This window comes from Equus asinus, chromosome 5 (assembly GCF_041296235.1).
Source record: "Equus asinus isolate D_3611 breed Donkey chromosome 5, EquAss-T2T_v2, whole genome shotgun sequence".
Lineage (NCBI taxonomy): Eukaryota > Metazoa > Chordata > Mammalia > Perissodactyla > Equidae > Equus > Equus asinus.
In genome coordinates, this window is record NC_091794.1 from 79,738,200 (window position 1) to 79,757,171 (window position 18,972).

General features: G+C 48.0%; 1 protein-coding gene across 4 annotated transcripts in view; it reads right to left on the bottom strand.

Annotated features, from left to right (window-relative positions):
* Positions 1 to 18,972, bottom strand: part of KDM4A (lysine demethylase 4A) — a 40,999-nt gene that overhangs the window by 1,387 nt on the left and 20,640 nt on the right. For all 4 annotated transcript variants that reach the window (XM_044770606.2, XM_014867500.3, XM_014867501.3 and 1 more), the window contains exons 12-21: positions 16,898 to 17,018; positions 12,735 to 12,916; positions 11,021 to 11,225; positions 10,466 to 10,542; positions 9,735 to 9,790; positions 7,651 to 7,759; positions 7,135 to 7,320; positions 4,064 to 4,234; positions 427 to 546; positions 51 to 143 (exon numbers count right to left, since the gene is read on the bottom strand). In XM_044770606.2, the coding sequence (XP_044626541.1) occupies positions 51 to 143; positions 427 to 546; positions 4,064 to 4,234; positions 7,135 to 7,320; positions 7,651 to 7,759; positions 9,735 to 9,790; positions 10,466 to 10,542; positions 11,021 to 11,225; positions 12,735 to 12,916; positions 16,898 to 17,018 (1,320 nt within the window). The remainder of the gene's footprint in view (positions 1 to 50; positions 144 to 426; positions 547 to 4,063; positions 4,235 to 7,134; positions 7,321 to 7,650; positions 7,760 to 9,734; positions 9,791 to 10,465; positions 10,543 to 11,020; positions 11,226 to 12,734; positions 12,917 to 16,897; positions 17,019 to 18,972) is intronic.

Genomic DNA, 18,972 nt, shown 5'->3' on the forward strand with positions numbered 1-18,972 from the left:
GTTCCCTCCCTCCCAGACAGGAACCAAGGACACACAGAAAACACACTCACCAGTCTAGACTTGACTCTCTTGGGAAGCTCTTCATCCAGCGTGTACACATCATCTCTCTTAACCACAAGCTGCGAGCCATCCTCAAACTCCACCTACCAAGGAAACAGAGGCCTTTGGCTAAGATATCCCTTACTCTCTCTGTTGTCCGCCGTGCAGAGTGGCAATTTACTGCAGTCACAGGAAGGATCACAACACTGAAGTAAGGACTGCCATGTCTGAGGCCACACCTGGAAGACTGGACACAGGGCAGCCCCGACCTCTGAAAGGGTCTCTGACCCCTTAGCTCTCCCAAGAGCAAAGACTCACCTCTGGCCCAACAGGAAACACTGAATTCGTCAAGTACCCCCCCAATTCCCAGCAAAAACCATTGGCTACCTGGTACATCTGGATGGGGTGGGAGGCCACAAACTTGGCTCCATAGACTTGGCCATCTGTCCATCTCACTTGGACCACTTCCCCTTCAGCAGGAGGACCCAATTGGAGGCAGTCCTGACTCTGAGGGAACAGTTAAGAGAGAAGTGAAAGGAAGGTCCACCTGGGCAGAGTAGTAACCACCATCTACCTCAGGGAAGAATGAACCAGGACAGATTCCTGCGCAGACATCCAAGCAAGGCAGGCTCTCCCTCAGTAGTTACAGACTGCCTGCTAAGTCAAAGTCTACCCCGTATCTCTGCCCCTTGCTACTTCTAGGTGACAGAAAAGAGCAGTATGATAAACTTAGTAAACTTAATAAACAGAGAAGACATGTGCCAGAGTCAAGAGTCCTTCTTACATTCCTTCCACTGACCCTTTAAGGGACAGGGGACAGGGGTCTGCCATGAAAAAATACTAGGGCCAGCTGCAGTGGCCTAGTGGTTAAGTTCAGCGCACTCTGCTCCGGCAACCCAGGTTCAGATCCCAGGCACAGACCTACACCACTTGTCTGTTAGTGGCCACTCGTCTGTTAGTAGCTCACATAAAAAAAAAGAGAGAGAGAGAAAAAGAGGAAGATTTGCAACAGATGTTAGTTAGCTCAGGGCAAATCTTCCTCAGCAAAAAAAAAGAGAGAGAGAGAGAAATACTAGAACTTTCTTTGTCTATTTTAGGAATGTGTTCTTAACAGGAAAGGTAAGAAAAGAAAAGATCACCTACCATGGGACGTGGCAAAAAACTTAAGAACTTTTACTCCTTCCAGAAGGAGTAACCCCAAGGGTGGGTGGAGTCCTCACTGCATTTCCAGTGGGCTTGTGATACAGTGGGAGGTCAATGTATGAGCATGTAGGTTGAAAGGTCTGATGGGGAGACCTGGGAGAAGGTCCTTGGGGGACATGGCCCAAAAAAGTTCTCATTAGGTAGGGCATGGGGCAAAAAAGGATGTGGATATTCACAACTGCTCTTACAATCCCACTACATGACAGGAGTCAGAAGGGTTCTATACGGCCAGTTCACTGACTGAGTAGAAATGGTTCTATACTGTGTTGCCAATCCATTACCGAGTAGATACTCAATAACTATAGTGTGTAGGAATTCAACAATTAAGCAGACAATCCAGCCAAAAAGATCTGAGGTGCAAGTTCTAACTAGCCAAACATGTGATCCCTGATAAATCACTTAAGTTCTCTGAGAGTCAATTTCACCTTCTCTAACAGCGGTTCTCAAAGTGTGGTCGGCAAACTTCAGGGGGGTTCCTAAGATGCTGGCAGGGAGCAGGTGAGGTCAGGACTATTTTTCTAATAACATTAAAACGTGATTAGCCTCTTTCACTGTGTTGACATTTGCAGTGATGATGTAAAAATCTCTAACAAGTTAATCTGCTGGCACTTCCGTACAAATCACGGCAGCGGCCCTGAGCTCTACTAGTTACTGCATTCTTCACCACTGTACATTCATAATTTAGGGGGAGAAAAAAACCTGGTTTCATGGAACAATGTCCCTTGATGCAGAAAAATTTATTCACTTTGTTAAAGCTTAATCCTTGAGAAGGTGTATAAGTACTCAAAAGATACTTTTGCCGCACACTCAAGTCTGATGGTTGTCTTGAGGAAAAGCACTGTGTGAATGTTTGAGTTGTGAGCTAAAGTAGCTGCTTTTTTCATGGAACACCAGCTTAATTTGAAAAAAATGACTGACAAGCTATGGTTATTCAGACTTGGTTACTGGCCGACATCTTGAAAATGAATAAAGGGAGCCTGTCACTTCAAGGGAAACAACCGACAGAATTGCCAATAATAAAATATAAGCTTTCAAGAGAAAATTAGAATTTCAGAAAAGTTATAGCACCACTATGAGCTTGAAGCTTCCCAAAATTTTAAGATTTTTCTGAGATTAGTGATATAAATGAATGTGATTTTTTGATGTTGTATGATAAAATTTAACAACATCTGGAAGATCTGCATAGCCCATTGCACCAATATGTATGATGTTACAAAATGATGCATAGGTGGAAGATCCATTCTCATTAGACTGTAACGTAAGGATGGATTTTAATGTAACAGAGTATGCAAAGTTCACTGACCTGCTTTCAGATTCCACACTGCAAATAACTTTTAAGAAAAGATGACTTGTTGAGTTTTGGTGTAGTATCAAATAAGAAAAACCACAATTATCTGAAAGACTATTAAAATACTCCTCCCTTTTCTAATTACATATCTGTGTGAGGCTGAATTTTCTTCATATACTTTAACCAAAACAATATATCACAACAGACTGAAGATGCACCATTAGAAATTTGTAAAATTACAGAAAAATGGCATTCTTCTCAAAGAATGAGATCATTTCAAATAATCTCAGTTTAAATTTCTAACAGAGTAACTATTGACAAACATAACCCACAAAAACACAAGCTCTTTGGGGTCCTCAGTAACTTCTAGAAGAGTCCTGAGATCACTGTTCTAGAAATGTTAGAGATAATACCATCTACTTCTCTAGAGTTAGTGCGAGAAGTGACAAGAATTTGACATAAAGCACGTAGCATGGTCCTGGCGTACTGGACGAGCTTAATAAATCATAGCTATTGTACTGCCACAAATACTACTCACACCATCTTTTTTTTTTTTTTTTTCTTTCAGGAAGATTAGCCCTGAGCTAACTGCTGCCAATCCTCTTTTTGCTGAGGAAGACTGGCCCTGAGCTAACATCCGTGCCTATCTTCCTCTCCTTTATATGTGGGACGCCTGCCACAGCATGGCGTCCAAGCGGTGCCATGTCCGCACCCGGGATCCGAACTGGCGAACCCCAGGCCACTGAAGCAGAATGTGCGCACTTAACTGCTGTGCCACCAGGCCGGCCCCTCACACCATCTTTACCGTGATGTAAGTCTACCTTATAACTAATGAATGTGCCTTGAGCAACTACATTGCTAATGTGATATAAAAGTGGGAAACACCTGTTAGAGGAAGATGTGGCTTCATCTCACTACCTTGGTGCTTAGTCTAACATGTGAAAGGCAGGGTGGGGGTAGGGAAAACCTGAACTAAGTCCCGAGTACTGGGCCCAGGGAACCTAGGACTGGGTGTAGGCAGGGCCTCCAGCGTCTCGGGTGTTGATAACATAAGCAGGCCAGGGGTGTCTCCAAGCAGTTGCTACTCAGCCCCAAAGCCTTTGGCCGTAAAGAACCACAGCAAAGTCCATACATCTAAGAGGGCATGGGAGAAAAGGGAGCTGGATAATACTCCCCAAATCACGTAGCTACTAAGCAGCCAGGCTGGTGCTGGCACACTGGCCTGATTCCAAAGCCGGGACTCTTCCAATGCAGTGCAATGCCTTCCAGGGTAGTTTAGACCAAAACACGGGCATGTTTCAAAGGACTGAAAAACATGCCGATTCCTAAGAGCTTTTAGAGGAAGCAGGGTACCCTAGCAGCACACAATTTTCTTTGCATGGAAAGATAAGTACAAATGCTTCTTTCTGTTTGGGGACTGAGTGACGAGAGAGTGGGCCTGGCTAGAAAAGGCAGCAGGCCCACAGCCAGTCTGCAGCCGGACCTAGAAATACCCCCGTCCCAAACTGCCCGGAAGCTCCCTGCAGATGTTACCACTATGTCCTCAGGATAGAGATTGTCGCTGAAGGAGCCATCATCAAAGTTGACTTCATAGAAGGTCTCAGTGGTGAGCCTGACCACCTCACACTGATAGAAGCGCCCGTTCTTGTGCTTGCTAATGACCTTCTGGCCTGCAGTGATGCTCTGCAAGGCTCCCTTGGCACGCTGGAAGAAACAGAGGCTTGGGTTACTCCCACACTGAGTGGACAGGCCTGGCACATGGGGACCAAGACCAACTGGTTCCTCTTTACCAGAAAAAGTTTGGGAATGGAAAAGTAAAAAGGAATACAAGATGGGAGTTGACACAGGTCTTTCCAGATATCCACACCCTAGCCAGGACAGTGGAAGAAACTAGTGTCATATTTTCCTCCGTAAATGTAGCTAGCTGCTCTCTAGTTCCCAGTCTATAACTGGTCCTCATGCTATACTGTCTTACTCTGAACTCCCAGAACAGACTCCTGGGACTTCCCTATTGTTGCCAGGAACTGACCAGCACCTACTAACACAAACAGCTTAGACACACGTCAAAGTACACACTCAACGGGTGACCTGAGGCCCAGGGCCCCCAGACAATGCTCCACACAGGTCTTAGCACCAGCTCTACCCTCAGTGCTAGGACACAAAGACCGAGGTTCCCTGGACGTCCTCAGCTGCATACGATATCCCACCCATCACCCTTCTTCCCATTCTGAACCTGCCCTTGATGCAAATAGGATCACAGAGCACCCAGTGGCCTCGTGTCCAAGAGTTCCTCCCCAAGCTGCCCCACCACTGCACTCCAGCCACGGTGGCCTCCTTGCTGTTCTCTGAGCACATGTGCCAAGCGTGTTCCCACCTCGGGGGCTGAGCACTGCTGTTCCCTCGACCTGAAATGCTGTTCCCCAGTTATCTGCACACGGGCTCCCTCACATCCATTGTCAACTTACTGACACGGTTCCTTACTACCTCTTCTTACACTCCCTTAGCCTGCTTTATTTTTATCTGCCACACTTCTCCCATCTGATACACTGTGTATTTACCTGTTTCCTATGTACCTTTCAACTAGACTGTAAGCAGCAGGAAGGCAAGGACTGACTGGTCTTGTTCACTGGTATATGCTTGTTCAGCACCTAAACCGTGCCCGACACGGAGCAGATGCCCAAAAAGTATGTGAAGAATGAATCAGTGAAAGAAATACTCAACAATACCCCCAACTTCCTCACAGCATCAGCAGTCTATGGCTGCCAATTTAAGGACATGGAGTGCTCATGACAATCACAGAATCACTCTCCTGTTCCCTAACAAACCCATATTTCTGTCAGAGCTGGAACTCTGCTCCCTCAAGCTTTCACTCCTCCAGGCTCATTCTCACGTTGACTTTTCTCCCATCTTCCAAAGCTCCTTACCACCGCAACCACCTCTCATGCTCGAGAAAACTCTTCATGAGAAAGGAGAATCCAGTCAGCCAACAACACTTTTTCCATGATCCCAAATGGCAGAGTGGGGAGTCTGTCCTTGGACTGGTGCTCTGTTGTGTCCTTCCTTTTATTACTGTATTTACCGCACTGTTGACAAGTCTTTATCACCAGCTCATCTATGAGACTGTAACTCACAGATGGCCGTCCCCCTCAACTACAGTCTGACTTCCGACCTGACTACTCCATGGAAACTCCCCAGTTTGAGGTACCCAATGACCATTACAACAGGCCTCCCTCCCTATAGCACCTGGCCCTCCTGAGCCCCTGCGCTGACTTGCTGGACTGTGGTGTTCTATTTCTCTCTCTGCTTTCTCAGCTGCTTTCACTGGCTCATGCTCTGCCACCTGCTCCTTACATGAGGTATCTCCAGAGTCCAGTTCCTAATGGGAACTGGATTTAACTATCCTGCCAAATGCAGATAATATCCCAATCTTTACCCTTATAAGTTAATCCAGCTACCTGCTGGTAACTCAATCAGAATGCTCCAGCGACCTCAGAGTCCACATCTGCTTCCCTCTTTTTCATCTCTCCTCCTTCCCCCTGCAGAATAGCCCTGCTCCATCTCAGGTCCTGATCGCAGTTAATAACATCATATTAGCATACTTTTCATCTTTCACAGGAGTAACCCAAGTCATCTCAAATTCCTACTCCCTCATCCCTTCCTCCTTCTCTCTCCATCCTCTCTCCCCATGGCAGTCAATAAACCCTGTCAGTCCCATGCACTGTAGGATCCTAGGGTTGGATGTGACCCTAAAGCTCTACTCATGTGTTCCCATGTCAGACCTCACTCCTCTCCTAGGCTAACTGGTCTCGTTGCCTCAAATTCTTATTCCTTCAACCCTTTCTTCAAATAACCACCAGAGTGACAGTTAAAAAAAAAGTTCTCTTCATCTAATGGAAGAGAGGCCAAACTCCTAAGTATGGCAGTCCAGGGCCTTCATCGGCTGGCACCACTTGCCTTGGAAGTATCACCCCCCGCCATGTTCCCAGAACCAGTCGTACATGTTCATTTTTCTGAGACTTGCTCATTCTGTTTCTGAAGCCTTGAATGCCCTCCCACTCACAATTCCTACTTATTGTTTAAGATCCACTTCAAATGCCCCCTTCTGCTCACACCCTTTCGTAACTCCTCTAGCTAAAACTACACGTACCTTTCGCTGAGCTTCACCATTGAGAAAAGTACAAATATCTCTACAGTGTGGTGGTTCATGGGTAATTGCTGGAAGTTCTGCCCACTGCTTCACAGCATTTACAGAGCTTCCGCAATGTCCCTGACATTGTGTTAATAGGGACACCCAGATTACGTTGTGTTAATAGGGACACCCAGATTAATAAAATATAGACCCTCAAGGAGTTTTTCCTGGAGGAGAGGTAAACAAGTAAACAGAAAATCAAAAAGAATCAACCACAAGCAGTTTGGTCACGAGATTAGGATGAACAAGGCAGGACAGAGATGGACAGGAGCCACCTCTCAATCCCTTCCTCATCAGCACTCTCCATAAAGCATCATGCTGAAGGAGATACTTGTGAACACAATAAACGGACAGCCTGCAGAGAAAATGACCCTGGAAACTGTCAAGACGATTCTAGAATGGCACCCTCCCTCACCTCCAAATTAGGAATCTTGTGCCGAAAGCAGGTAATGAAGACGACAAACGGCCAGTCATCTGGCTGCATCATCACTCCTGCAGCCTGGGCACAGCTCACGTGGAAGGCAGTTGGGCAACGGCCGTGAGAACACTGCACACAGCAGCCAGCAGTTCTTTTCCTCCGCTTCTTACAGAAGACACATTTCTGCAACACAGGGGAAGCCAGCCAATGATTCCAGGAACTAAGAGTACAGTCTCCTCTCTAGTTCCCCGCCCAAATACCAAATGAGCAGGAGCCAACTCCCTCCCCAAAACACGAGGGGACACACACCCTCGTTTAATCTCGTGTCTGATTAGTGTCCTCGTTAAGTATTTTAATTAGAGGATGAGAATCACAAATCCTGACCAAAGCCAAGGTGAACAGGATGGCCTCTGGGCCAAGCAGAGGGTGCCCCCAGAAATGCTATGTTCTCCTCCACCCAGAGACTTGTAAAAGGGTGATGATAAGTTGACAAGCCCAACCCTTCTTCCTTACCAGTTTGAAGCGGGGCAGGGGAATTTTGCTCACATCCACTGGACTTCTTTCTGCAATGTTGACAAACCTTGCCTCCAGAATTGCCACAGCACAAGAGACATGGACCCACCTGCCAAAAAGCAAAGGCTACCTCAGTCATCTGTGGCTCTAAGGCCCTGCGGCCTTCTCATCTAATGTGGGCCTGCCAACAGTGCCTCCTCCCTTACCCACCATGACCGCTGACTCCCACCAGCAATTCCTGGGACCCAGTAAGGTAAGAACCAGAAGTCTCCACACTGAGTATGTGGCAACATGTCACAAACACACTGCCCTGGGTTAGCACAGGGCTGTGCGTTTTATAACACTAATTCACTCACAATCTGTTGCAAAATGAGCAGAGCCACAGCTAATTGAGCGTGGCAGGTTTCAGGGAGGGAGAATAAATTAGAGCGCTCTATATTGACCTTTTACCATAGGACCTGGGTGCATCCTAAAACATCTCCAACTGTGCCCCAATCTGCCAGTAATCACAGCTCTCCCCACTAGGCCTTTTTTTCCCAGACTTCCCTGGGGCTGAAATGACCTCTCCCTTCTGCTCCCTTCATCTACACCAGACTCACTCTTTAAGGTCTGGCCCAAGCCCTACCTACTCTGAGAGGTCTGATCAATGGATATCCTTCGAGAATTAAAGCTCTGGGTAGTTGGGGAAATGGACATGCACCAAGATGCGAACTAAGATGGTAAATGCTCTTAAAACCAGGCCAGGTGAAAACCTATAACAGACAGTGTTGGGGCTACAGGGAAGCTGTCTGCAGTACTGGTGGGGCTGTTATGTGAGAGTGGGAACAGATTTGTTTTGCGTGGCCCTGCAGGGCAGAACAAGGATTATAAGGTAAAGGTGGGAGGCTCAAGCAGAGCCATTTCCACTCCAAATACGGAAGAACTTTAACAGCACTATCTCACAGCTGTGAGGAACATAATGACCTCAAGCAACAGCAGCAAGTGCCTTTAAAGGAGTGGAAGCAGCAAGCAGAGCAGCCACCTATCTAGACAAGCAGGAAGAGGGTCTGGCCCCATGGCTGAGTGGTTAAGGTCAAGCACTCCACTTCGGTGGCCTGGGGTTTTGATGGTTCTGATCCTGGGCTTGGACCTAGTACTGCTCATCAAGCCATGCTGAGGTGGCGTCCCACATAGCAGAACCAGAAGGACCTACAGCTAGAATATACAACTAGGTACTGGGGGGCTTTGGAGAGAAAAAGAAGAAAAAGAAAAAAAAAGATTGGCGACAGATGTTAGTGCAGGTGTCAATCTTAAAAAGAAAAAAGTTAGAAGAGCAGGGAAGGGATTCTTGTGGGGCAGGAGGCCGGATGGTATGCGTGCTCCAAGTTCCAACAGGGTTTTAGCTGGAAGCAGGGCATTCACCACGGGATGCCCACTGACCTGTGTGTCCCATCTCTTCCAGGGCAAAGTGTTCACCTGATACTTCTACCTCAGAATGAGTAAGCGCAAGACGAAGCACAAAGATTCAGCTCAGTGAAAATGAGCTGCCTGACAGCTGAGAAGCACGGCTCTGGTCTAGGATGCCCAGAAACTTCTGTCGATTTGACTCAATAGTGGGTAGGCTTGGCTAAGCTCTCCTCAAGGAAGCTGTGCCACTTCCCTCCTTGAGGACACCTGCCCTCGTTCCAGACAGCAGGTCTGAGCCAGGGAGAGTCTGCCTGTGGAACACTGCTCACTGCCCATGGCAGGGGCCACCTCTGCAGCATCCCCAGCTGTAACAAGGTAACTGTCCTCACTTCCTGCCCATGAAGCCCCTGCATCATCTGCACAGGATCTTCATACCCTCTCGAGTCCATCTGAGCTCCTCCAAAAGGAGGACGATACTTACTTCTCTGCCTTAGAGGGGAGGGTGGAGTGCGGAAGGTCTGGGCCTGTTGGGCCCTGCCTTGGCATCCCATTTTTTGAATTAGTCTTGGAGACGCTATTCCAGCTGCAAACAATGTGCTTCCCTCCTCAGTCATTTCGATGAACAGCCACTGCCCTCACAGCGCCTCTGCACGCTGCTTCTGAACGGAGCATCCTGAGATCCTGCTCAGAAAACTCACCTGTCGTCATTTGCTCTCTGCAGGGCTCCTCCTCGTAATGAGCACAAACAGCAGTCCTGCCAAGAAGGGAGGGGAGGAACGTGGTTACCACCAAGTCATTAACATCTAATCTGTTCTCCCCTTGACTTCCTTTGGGCAACTGTAGCCTCCACATAAGAGAGCAGCCCAGTGGCATGTGGGGCTTTGCCTACACAGCCCCTGTAACCAGGGCTGCCCTGTAGGAAGACACATAGGCCACTCGGTGCTGACGTACACCAAGTATTCACTTGACTTAACATAACCCTCTTCGCTGTTACTGTTAATGAGAATATGCAAGTCATGGATGATACTCGGCTCAAGCTGGAGGCCTTAGAGGGCTCTGACTGCTTCCTATGTGGAGGGCGGCCAGGTTCGGGGGGCAGAGGGGATGAAGAGAAAGTTACAAGGGGAACCAGCTGAGCCCATTCTGGTGCTCCAACCCACTGGCTAAGGTCTTTAAAGGGAGTTATGGTTCATCCACAGGAGGATCTCTCCTCGGTCCTGACACAATGGAGAACACAGCTTCCAGACTCTCTTCACACCCTGCCACAGGTGGGCAGCACCTACTCTCACTGTCATGGGGATTTATTCTGACATCACTGTGTACCAGGCCCTATGTGGACTACTGGGGTATGAAGTCCACATGAAAGAGTCAGACCCTGAGCAAATTCCAAGTCTCACGGGGAAGACAGTGACAGTGTGGACGTACTCACCTCCTCCAAGGCATTGGCCAAACACCGAGAACACATCCAGTCTTCGGAAGCCTTTGCAGGGGGAACCCCATAGCAACCTAACAGGGACACCAAGATGAGCAAATTAAACCCAGAAGCCAGAGTCAGAATGTAGACTGGCAACTCTTTTCTGTAAATTATGTCCCAAGCTACAACCAAATGTTACAGAAACCCCTGAATTCTACAGTCAGGGCCCCCAGAGTTCAGCCACAGAGTATGGCTCAAGGTCTCAACAAGTCAGAAACCGTAGATTCATTGGTACAAACACCTAGTGAGTAACAGGGACTCCTCCCCTCCTGGCATCTGCAACCAAGAGGCCAGCACAGAGTTGACTGTGCAAGTGTGGACCCTGGAGTCACAGGAAACTCAGACTCAATCAGCAACAAACCCCTCAAGAACACAGAAGCAATCTTTGCTTTGGGAGACTGAGAAGGCCTCCAGGAGGTTGGAGGGAGGCCAATAGGGACAAGGACTTTCAGTGAGAAGGCCCCATCCTGCCCCAGGACACGATGCAGAGAACAGAGGGGAGGCACTCACTGGCGTGGACCCGGACGCTGCACTTCTTGCAGGACACTAGAATGCTGGTGCCGTCCTCCTCAAGGTAAGGGGTGGACAGGTTGATGTCTGTGCTGCAGCCAGTCGAGGTGAAGCACATTTCTGGAATCAATGGCTTGGTCCTCTGCTTCTGGGGAGCTAAATCTGAAGCATCTCCACAGTTCTGACTAAGGCCTCCAAACTCAACCTAAGGAGAGAGAGCAAGGGCACACCTCAGCGAACACGCGCCTGTGTTCTCAGCTTTCCACCTGCTCCATCAGCGGAAAGCTGCTCTCTTACTGATGACTATGGCTCTGGCTCCCGGGTGCACAGCCATTATCCCAGAGCTGCTAATTGAAGTTACCTCTAATGACTCCAATTCAATTTCTCACAGCAGCATCAAACAAAGGCCCCGAGGGGACAACTGAGGCGAGGGAGCGAGGTAAGAGGCAACTGGGATTTCAATCTTCCCAAACCAAGTGGTAATAAAAATGCACTGAGATGTTAGCAAGGCTGCCACGTGGGCTCCCCTCTGTGCTGCACTGCATGGTGGCCCCACACAGGGAGAGCACCCAGAGCAGGTGCTCCTAATGGGCCAGCACTGATTCCTCTTGGGGTCCCTGTCAGCCGGTCACCTGAGCTGCGGCACTGTCACATGGCTGGAACCCTTCCTGCGATTCCTGGCTCGGGGCCCCTTCAGGAAAAACATTATGTCCATGTACTTCCCTTGGCAAATATCCTGAGTGCCAACATCTGCCGGCTCTACCGCTGGATGGCACCATCACCCTCACTCTGAGGATGGGACCAGAAACATGTCAATCGCCAAGCCTATGTCACTCGTGAAACTGAGCCCCACTCAGCAGATCGGTACAGATCAGTACAACCAGGCCATTTGCTGCCCTCACACGCAAGGGCACATACAATTCTGTAGTTTTGCTTTTTATCATTGGAAAGAAGTAATGAGTTACTAATCCAAAATGCGTTGGTCTGAGGTCTTTGGCAAGCACGAACCTAGGGCCCTGCCAGGCTCAGCAGCAGCCATGCCACTTAAACACCACGGGGGACTGGTTATCTACGGCCACCCTGGGCAAGTCTCAGCTGAGACTGAGCTGCTGTGGATGCCTTCCTGGCCTCCTAGAGCTGGACCCAGAGAGACCCATGATGGTGAGGCCATCCAATGCCCCAGAAGCAGGAAGGACACAGCTGAGCTCAGTCCCTGTACTTTCCCACCCTCCCTCCTGCAGGCCCTCTGCTCCTACCCTGCCCAGTTCCTATTAGAACTGGCAATACCCACTGTGGGGAAGGAAAGAAGACAACACTGGCATATCTGGCTTTTCATCTGAAGCTCAGACTGTAGTAAGAAATTCAGTCTTCCAGACTTACTGGCCAGGACTACAAACCACCTGGAAGGAATAATCACTGACTAGAATGATAACAAAAGAGCAGATTCCTCTGCAAACTATGAGTGCCAAGGGGAGCAGGGATCCCCCAGAGCCTAAGCCACACCCTCAGCTCTTCTCCAAAGCATTCTCAAGTGCAAACTTGCACTGCTGGGTTATCCACCTGGCAAAGCCTGACCAGTACATGCACGAGGCAGAGAACATTAAAAAAACATGCCTTTCCCAAGACAACCCGTGGCAAGCTATGTAGCCACAGTTAAACCCAGCTTCCCTCTGCCTGCTGGTCCTGAGTAACAGAGGGGATGGAGCAGGCTTACCTGATGGTAAGTCTGAAAGATCATACAGACGGCACAGTGAGGGGCCTGCTGCGCCATGGTCTCATTGAATTCCTTTTCGGCCTCGAAGTTCGGGGGTCGGTTCTGCCACAGTTGGCTAAGGGGCTTGGCCCAGGCCTCTGTCTCCTCAGCCTCCTCCTCAGGGGTCAGCTGTTCAGATGTCTCTAGAGGAGGAAGCAGCATGTGAGTCAGTACCAGCCCTGGACATCTGTGGCTCTGCCTGGAGAGCAGGTGAGCTTGGCCAGGACTCTTGGTCCCAGGTCTGGACTAAGCCCAACATCCTACAGGTGATAAAGGCAAAGGGCAGGAAGGATTTTCAATAGACTCCTTCAATACTTGGATGACGCCGTGGGGAGTCCTGCCAGTGGCCCTTTCTCCAGCAGAGAAACGATTCACGGTCTCTACTCTTCCTTCTTGCCCAGGAGTTCAGCCTGCTCTCCTCGCCCTAACAGCTGCCAGCATTCAATCCCTCTGCCCGAGGGCAGCAGAGTGAAGCACCGTCTGGCCAGAAACCATGTAACTTGCTGCCTCCAATATGTCAGCATGTTGAGCCCTTACCTTTTAGAGTTTTCTCTTTAGCTGCACTAAAGGGAAAGAGGAAGAAAAATAACAGAGAAATGGCAAGGCTTAATGGTTTTTACACCATGGCCCCACAGGATGTAACACCTTGAGTCCAGACCTGGGCTGGCATACAACGGCCCACATCCAGCCAACTCAAGGAACTAAGAATTGGTTTTATGTCTTTAAAGGGTTGGGAGAGAAAAAAGACTATGTGACAGAGACATAAAGCCTATGAAGCCTGAAATACACACTATCTGGTGCTTCACAGACCCCTGGTATCTTTGTCTTTCTATTTGTATCTCTTTGATTCTCTAGACGGGGAGCATGTAATGCATCAGGCCTCAGCACTGTCCAGGGAAGGGAAATCCCCTCCGGGTGCAGGGTGCATCTTCTCGAAATAAAGGGACACACCAATGAACAGAAAACAAAAAACTGCTCACAAAACACGATGGACGTGATAAAGACATACACTTCCCAGTTCCCCCTAACACAGTGAGAGAGGGGCACAGCCCACTAGTCCCAGCAGAAACAAGGTCAAATAGGTAAGGGGAACCCCATCACTCTATATTATGGGTGAATGAGGGCAATCTTTGATAGAAGTAGCAGCAAACATCAAAATAAACTCACGTCCAGAGTGTTTCTCCAGATGCTCCCCCAAGTGAGGGAAGTATGAGAAGTTCTCATTGGGATGTCCTTCAGCAAGTGTGTCCAAAGCCCCAAGTATGGAGCATCTGATAGGAGGCTGGCTCTGTGCCAGCCCCATCACATGAGGCATCTTATGGGATCACTACATCTAGCTACGTGTGGGCATCAGCAATCAATGATCTTGTCACTTCTTCCCAGACAGAAGTGCTTTCCAATAGACCCTAGAGATCTATGCAGAGCAGCCTAAAGAACACTCTGGTATGTACTTGCACTAGGTGCCCATTTATTTGTTCATTTCTAGCAACTCCAGCTCCGTGCTCAGCGCAGATAAATAGTTATCTACCCCACCTTCATGGTCACGTTTACTCAAAAGGGATCTGGCAGCTGCCATGCACGTGACCTTGGTGAAGGGTACTGTAGTACAGTGAGACCAATGCAGATAATTAATATCAACCCCTACAGGCTCCATAGGCTCAGCCGGGAACCACAGTGCCAGAAGCAAAGCACAGATATTTTCTGCATCCTGGCCAAAACAAGAGCGACTAGGATAGCAAAGAAGAAACAGAAACAGACAGCCTCACAATCACAACATAAAAATTAACACAGTGACTGACATCTGTTCCGTTTACAAAACCGTAAGTGGCCAAAAATCCTTCCACTGTGAATACTGAATGGTGAGGAAAGATGTTCACTGTGTTTAGTGAAAAGTGCAGGAATCAAACTTTTACAGCTTACACATAAAAAACTTCATTGAGCTATACAGTTAAGATGTCACATTTCACTGAATGTTATGCCTTAATTGAAAAAAACCTTAAGTGATGGGAGGGGCACACTAGTCTAAAGAAACAAAACTTCCAAATGTGTGACCCTAGTTTGGTTTCCACTGGTTTAAAAGAAAAAAACTATAAAACACATTTTTTGGGATAAGCAGGGAAAAATGAATATGGGCTGAAGATCAGAGGATATTATGGAATCATTGCTTATTTTCCTAGGTACGTAGTGTTTATATAGGAGATAATCCTTCTTAGGAGACACCTATGGGTGTACTCTAAGTGAAGTGACTCAATGACTATGCTGACTTTTAGTAAATTTGTATGTAGTATGTATATAAACAATGCATCTGGAGAAAACGAAAGCAATTATGGCAAAATGGTCACAGCTGTTGAATGCAGGCGGCAAGCACACAGTAGTTTTATTCTTTCAACTTTTCCACATTTGAAATTTTATCATAAAAAGTTGGGGGGCTGTATATTATAATCTCTATTACAACATTATAAAAAGATATACATGGACATAATTTAATATCCGACTAGAAAAGTCAGGAAGATTAACACATTAAAATGTTCACAGTGGCCACCTCTGCAAGGTAGTTTGGTTGTCCTCTTTATAACTTTTTCTGCTTTTCCAATTTTCTGCAACCTCTGTCACTTTAGAGCATTAGTGGGGAATCATAAAGTGGGGCTGCTGCTACCCAGAGAAGCTGAAGCCCCCTCCTGGGCTGGAGGAAGACCACAGAGGACTTCCTAAGATTGACTCGGGGTCTGGTCTACTTCTGACTATAGGATCTCCAGAGACTTCCCCCACCCAGTTTATCACGATCTTTTTACCAAGGAAAACAGAGATGGGCACTGACATGAGATCAGAAAGGGAATGTGGGGCTTGTGGAGCAGAAGAAAGGCTGATGAGACCCTGAAGCTTCCCATCCAGCCAGCAACGCCAGGAAGGACAGGACACGGCAAGGCCTGGCATCAGTCAAGACTAACAAGGGACCTGGTCACTACCGAGGCTCATCCGGCCAAGCTTACTGCACCTCTGGGCTCCAGGCAGCATCGCAGACCACGCTCCACCAACGGCGATCACTCCCTGAGCTTCAGCGGCACATTTCCTGGTTCTCCTCCACACCCTGCTCACTCTTTCTCTTTCCTTCCCAGGCTCCTCTTCTTCCTGTCTTCTTAACCCCAGCCTCTGCTCACCCTCCTCTGCGCTCTCTCCCCAAGTGGCCTCATTTACCCTAATAAAGATATGGAATACCACCGCCACACAACCCCAAGTCTACATCCTCCGCAGACACTGAACACAGGTTCGAAAACCCAACCGAAGACAGAAACCAGGAAGGCACTGGGGCTCATTCGTCTCCCTTCCCTACCAGCTCCACACGCCATCCCCACATCCAGCTACTACATCCCCTCCCCAGCCCTACCACCAGCACCCTAGTTCAGATCCTCGTATCTCCTGGAGACCATGGCCAAAGGCCACCTACGCCTCTCAGAGCTATTCCCAAGATACAATCACTAGGAGCGATCTTTCTAATGTAAATCTGACCATGTGACTTCTCTGCTTAAAACATTTGAAGGCTCTTGAAGGCCTAGGAGAAAAAGTCCTCACAACCACCTCTCTTCTCCTACCTCACCCATCACTCCCTGGCCTGGCCCGGCCCCTTAACTCCAGCCACACTGAGCTGGTTCCTCTGAATATATCCTCCTGTTTCTCTTCTCCATGGTTACTCATGCTCTTCCCTCTGCCTGGATTAGCATCTCCTTTCTTTAGATCTGTCAGCTTGCCCCACTACCCTGTGAGCTTCTCAAGGACACAGACATATCTTAGCTGACTTTGTAGCCACACATTCAGCACAGGGCTTGGAATCATTGACAGAATTTGCTCTCCTGAAAAATCAGCCTCAAACCTCCTAGGAGAAGAAAGGAAAGAACCTGTACTCAATTATGCCGTATTAGGTACAATCCAAGATACTCAAACATATAATGAAATCTGACTATAAATTAGACAGCAAAGGATATTCTGCCCTGTTTCTGGAGTATCTGGGACAACAGCTAAGCCACAAGCCCACCCCTGGACCGCAGTGTGGCCTCCCCACATCCTGTCAGAGCAATTCCTGATGTGGTGAGCTGCTTTCCTCCTGCTGAGGAGAAGACAACACTTACCATCATCACTGACGCAATCCTGCAGCACGAGCGGGTGGTGGCGGGGCAGCTTGCTCAAGGGCTGACGGCGGCCCTTGGACTTCTTACTCTCCTCCAGGGAAAACACGTAATCATCCGCAACCTGGGCAAACCGTCAGAAGAAATGAAATTGGTCTCCCCTCCATTTAGAGACACAGCAGAGGTTAGTCTTCCAATGAAAACCAAGGGAAAGAGTGGGCACAGAAAGACGCAAAAAAATATAAAACCAACAGAAAAAGGCAAAATGACAGTGCCATGCAAAATAGTCTAAACTAGGATTCAGTAAATATCTTAAGGCAGAATTTGTGCCTAGTAAGTGTGGTTCCTGGCCTTCTCAGAAGCAGCCTGAAACAAACGTACCAAAAATACACCAACTCCAGCTCTAAAGCAGAGCCACGCCCCCTCCCTTAAGCTCAGTCGGGAAAATGCGTCTGAGTGCCCCAGAGAAGCCCAGGTGCCCCTCTCCTTGGACCAGAAGGTGAGCAGCACCTGTTACAAAGTGCCAGGCAGCTGGGCCATCAGGTTTGAAAGGCTAGAGGACATCCAAAGGGGTGAGGAGCAGCTGACCCATTAAAAGGAAAATAGGCCAACTTCTCCCTATGCACTGTCAAGACCTCAGCTGTAGCTGATTCCATTCCTGCCTCAGTTCGTTTCCTCTTCTCAGGGGAGAACATTAGCCAGGACAGAGAGCGCATCTAAAACTCTGGCTTAGCTGTGAAAGGAAAGGCTGATTTAAAGCTGCATTTACATAATGTCAGAGCAATTAAGATGTACAGGATTGAAATGAGTAACACTACATAAGTTTCCTTCTAATCAACACATTTAAGACTTGGTTATACTGATATTAAGAGACATGGTATTAGCAAAACCCATTAAGCGAGGAAAGGAGGCCTGGAAGGGGGCCACTTGGCAACTGTGACAAAAACCAATGCCTTCGAATGCTACGGCCAAGTGGCAGCACTGTGGTGCCACTTCAGAGAAGGACACTGGCCCTGGAGACCCCACCTGCAACTACACAGAACCCCAGAACTTAAGGACCACACTTGGAAGTCAAGAAAACCCAAAATCCAAGCAGGCCGTGTTCGGGCAGAATAGAGCCACTCTTACAAACAAATTTAACCAACAGGTTTCCGCATCCATTTGCCCATTCATTCAACAAATATTTACTGAGACTCCACTGAGTGCAAAGGCCGCCCAGGAGAGGAGGAAGCTGTGGAGAAACAGGCGGGCAGGGTGTGATCACCGCCTACACGAAGGAGGGGGCTGACCGCAGTGCGCAAGAATGTGGTGGAGAGAGGACGTCAGACATTGTCACCGATGTTTATGAGGACTCAGACGACCACGGACTTTGAAGCAGATCTGAACCACACTGACAGTCTAAATCAGGGTCTTCCAAAAGGTACATGGAGAAGGCCCTGCAAGAGCCTCATTAGAAAGAAGAGCAGGGCTCTAGGCTCCACCTCCATCCCAACCAGAACAGATTTACATTTTTTAAATGAGTAAGATTTCACTTAAAGAAAGGGTTCTTTGGCTAAAACAAACTAGAAAATCCATACTCACCAAATTTTTTGATAGTGTTACCACGGGAAGAAATAATTTAGGAATGTGCCCCTCAACACACACATTCTTACTAATGAATTACATATACTAATACACTTAGGCACATTTTAAAACAACAATACGCCGTAAAAGGATTAAGATAAAAATGAAGTTCCATTATTTTATTCCTGCACCCCAATGATCTTGATTAAACACTTGGAAGACCAGCCAGACATCATAGCTTGAGAAGGAAATTCCTCCAAGTGCATTTTAGGATAGGGGCTATGTGAGTATGGTTTCATAGGCAGAGGAAGGAGGATCCTAGGATGGGTGGTAGACAGAATAATGGTCCCCCAAAGACGTCCAGTCCTAATCCCTGCGAATACGTTATGTTAATATGACAAGGGATTATTAAGATTGCTAATCAGATGACCTTAAAATAGCTAGATTATCCTGGATTATCTGGGCAGGCCCAATGTAATCTAACAGTGCTTCATAACTGAAGAGGGAAGCAGAAG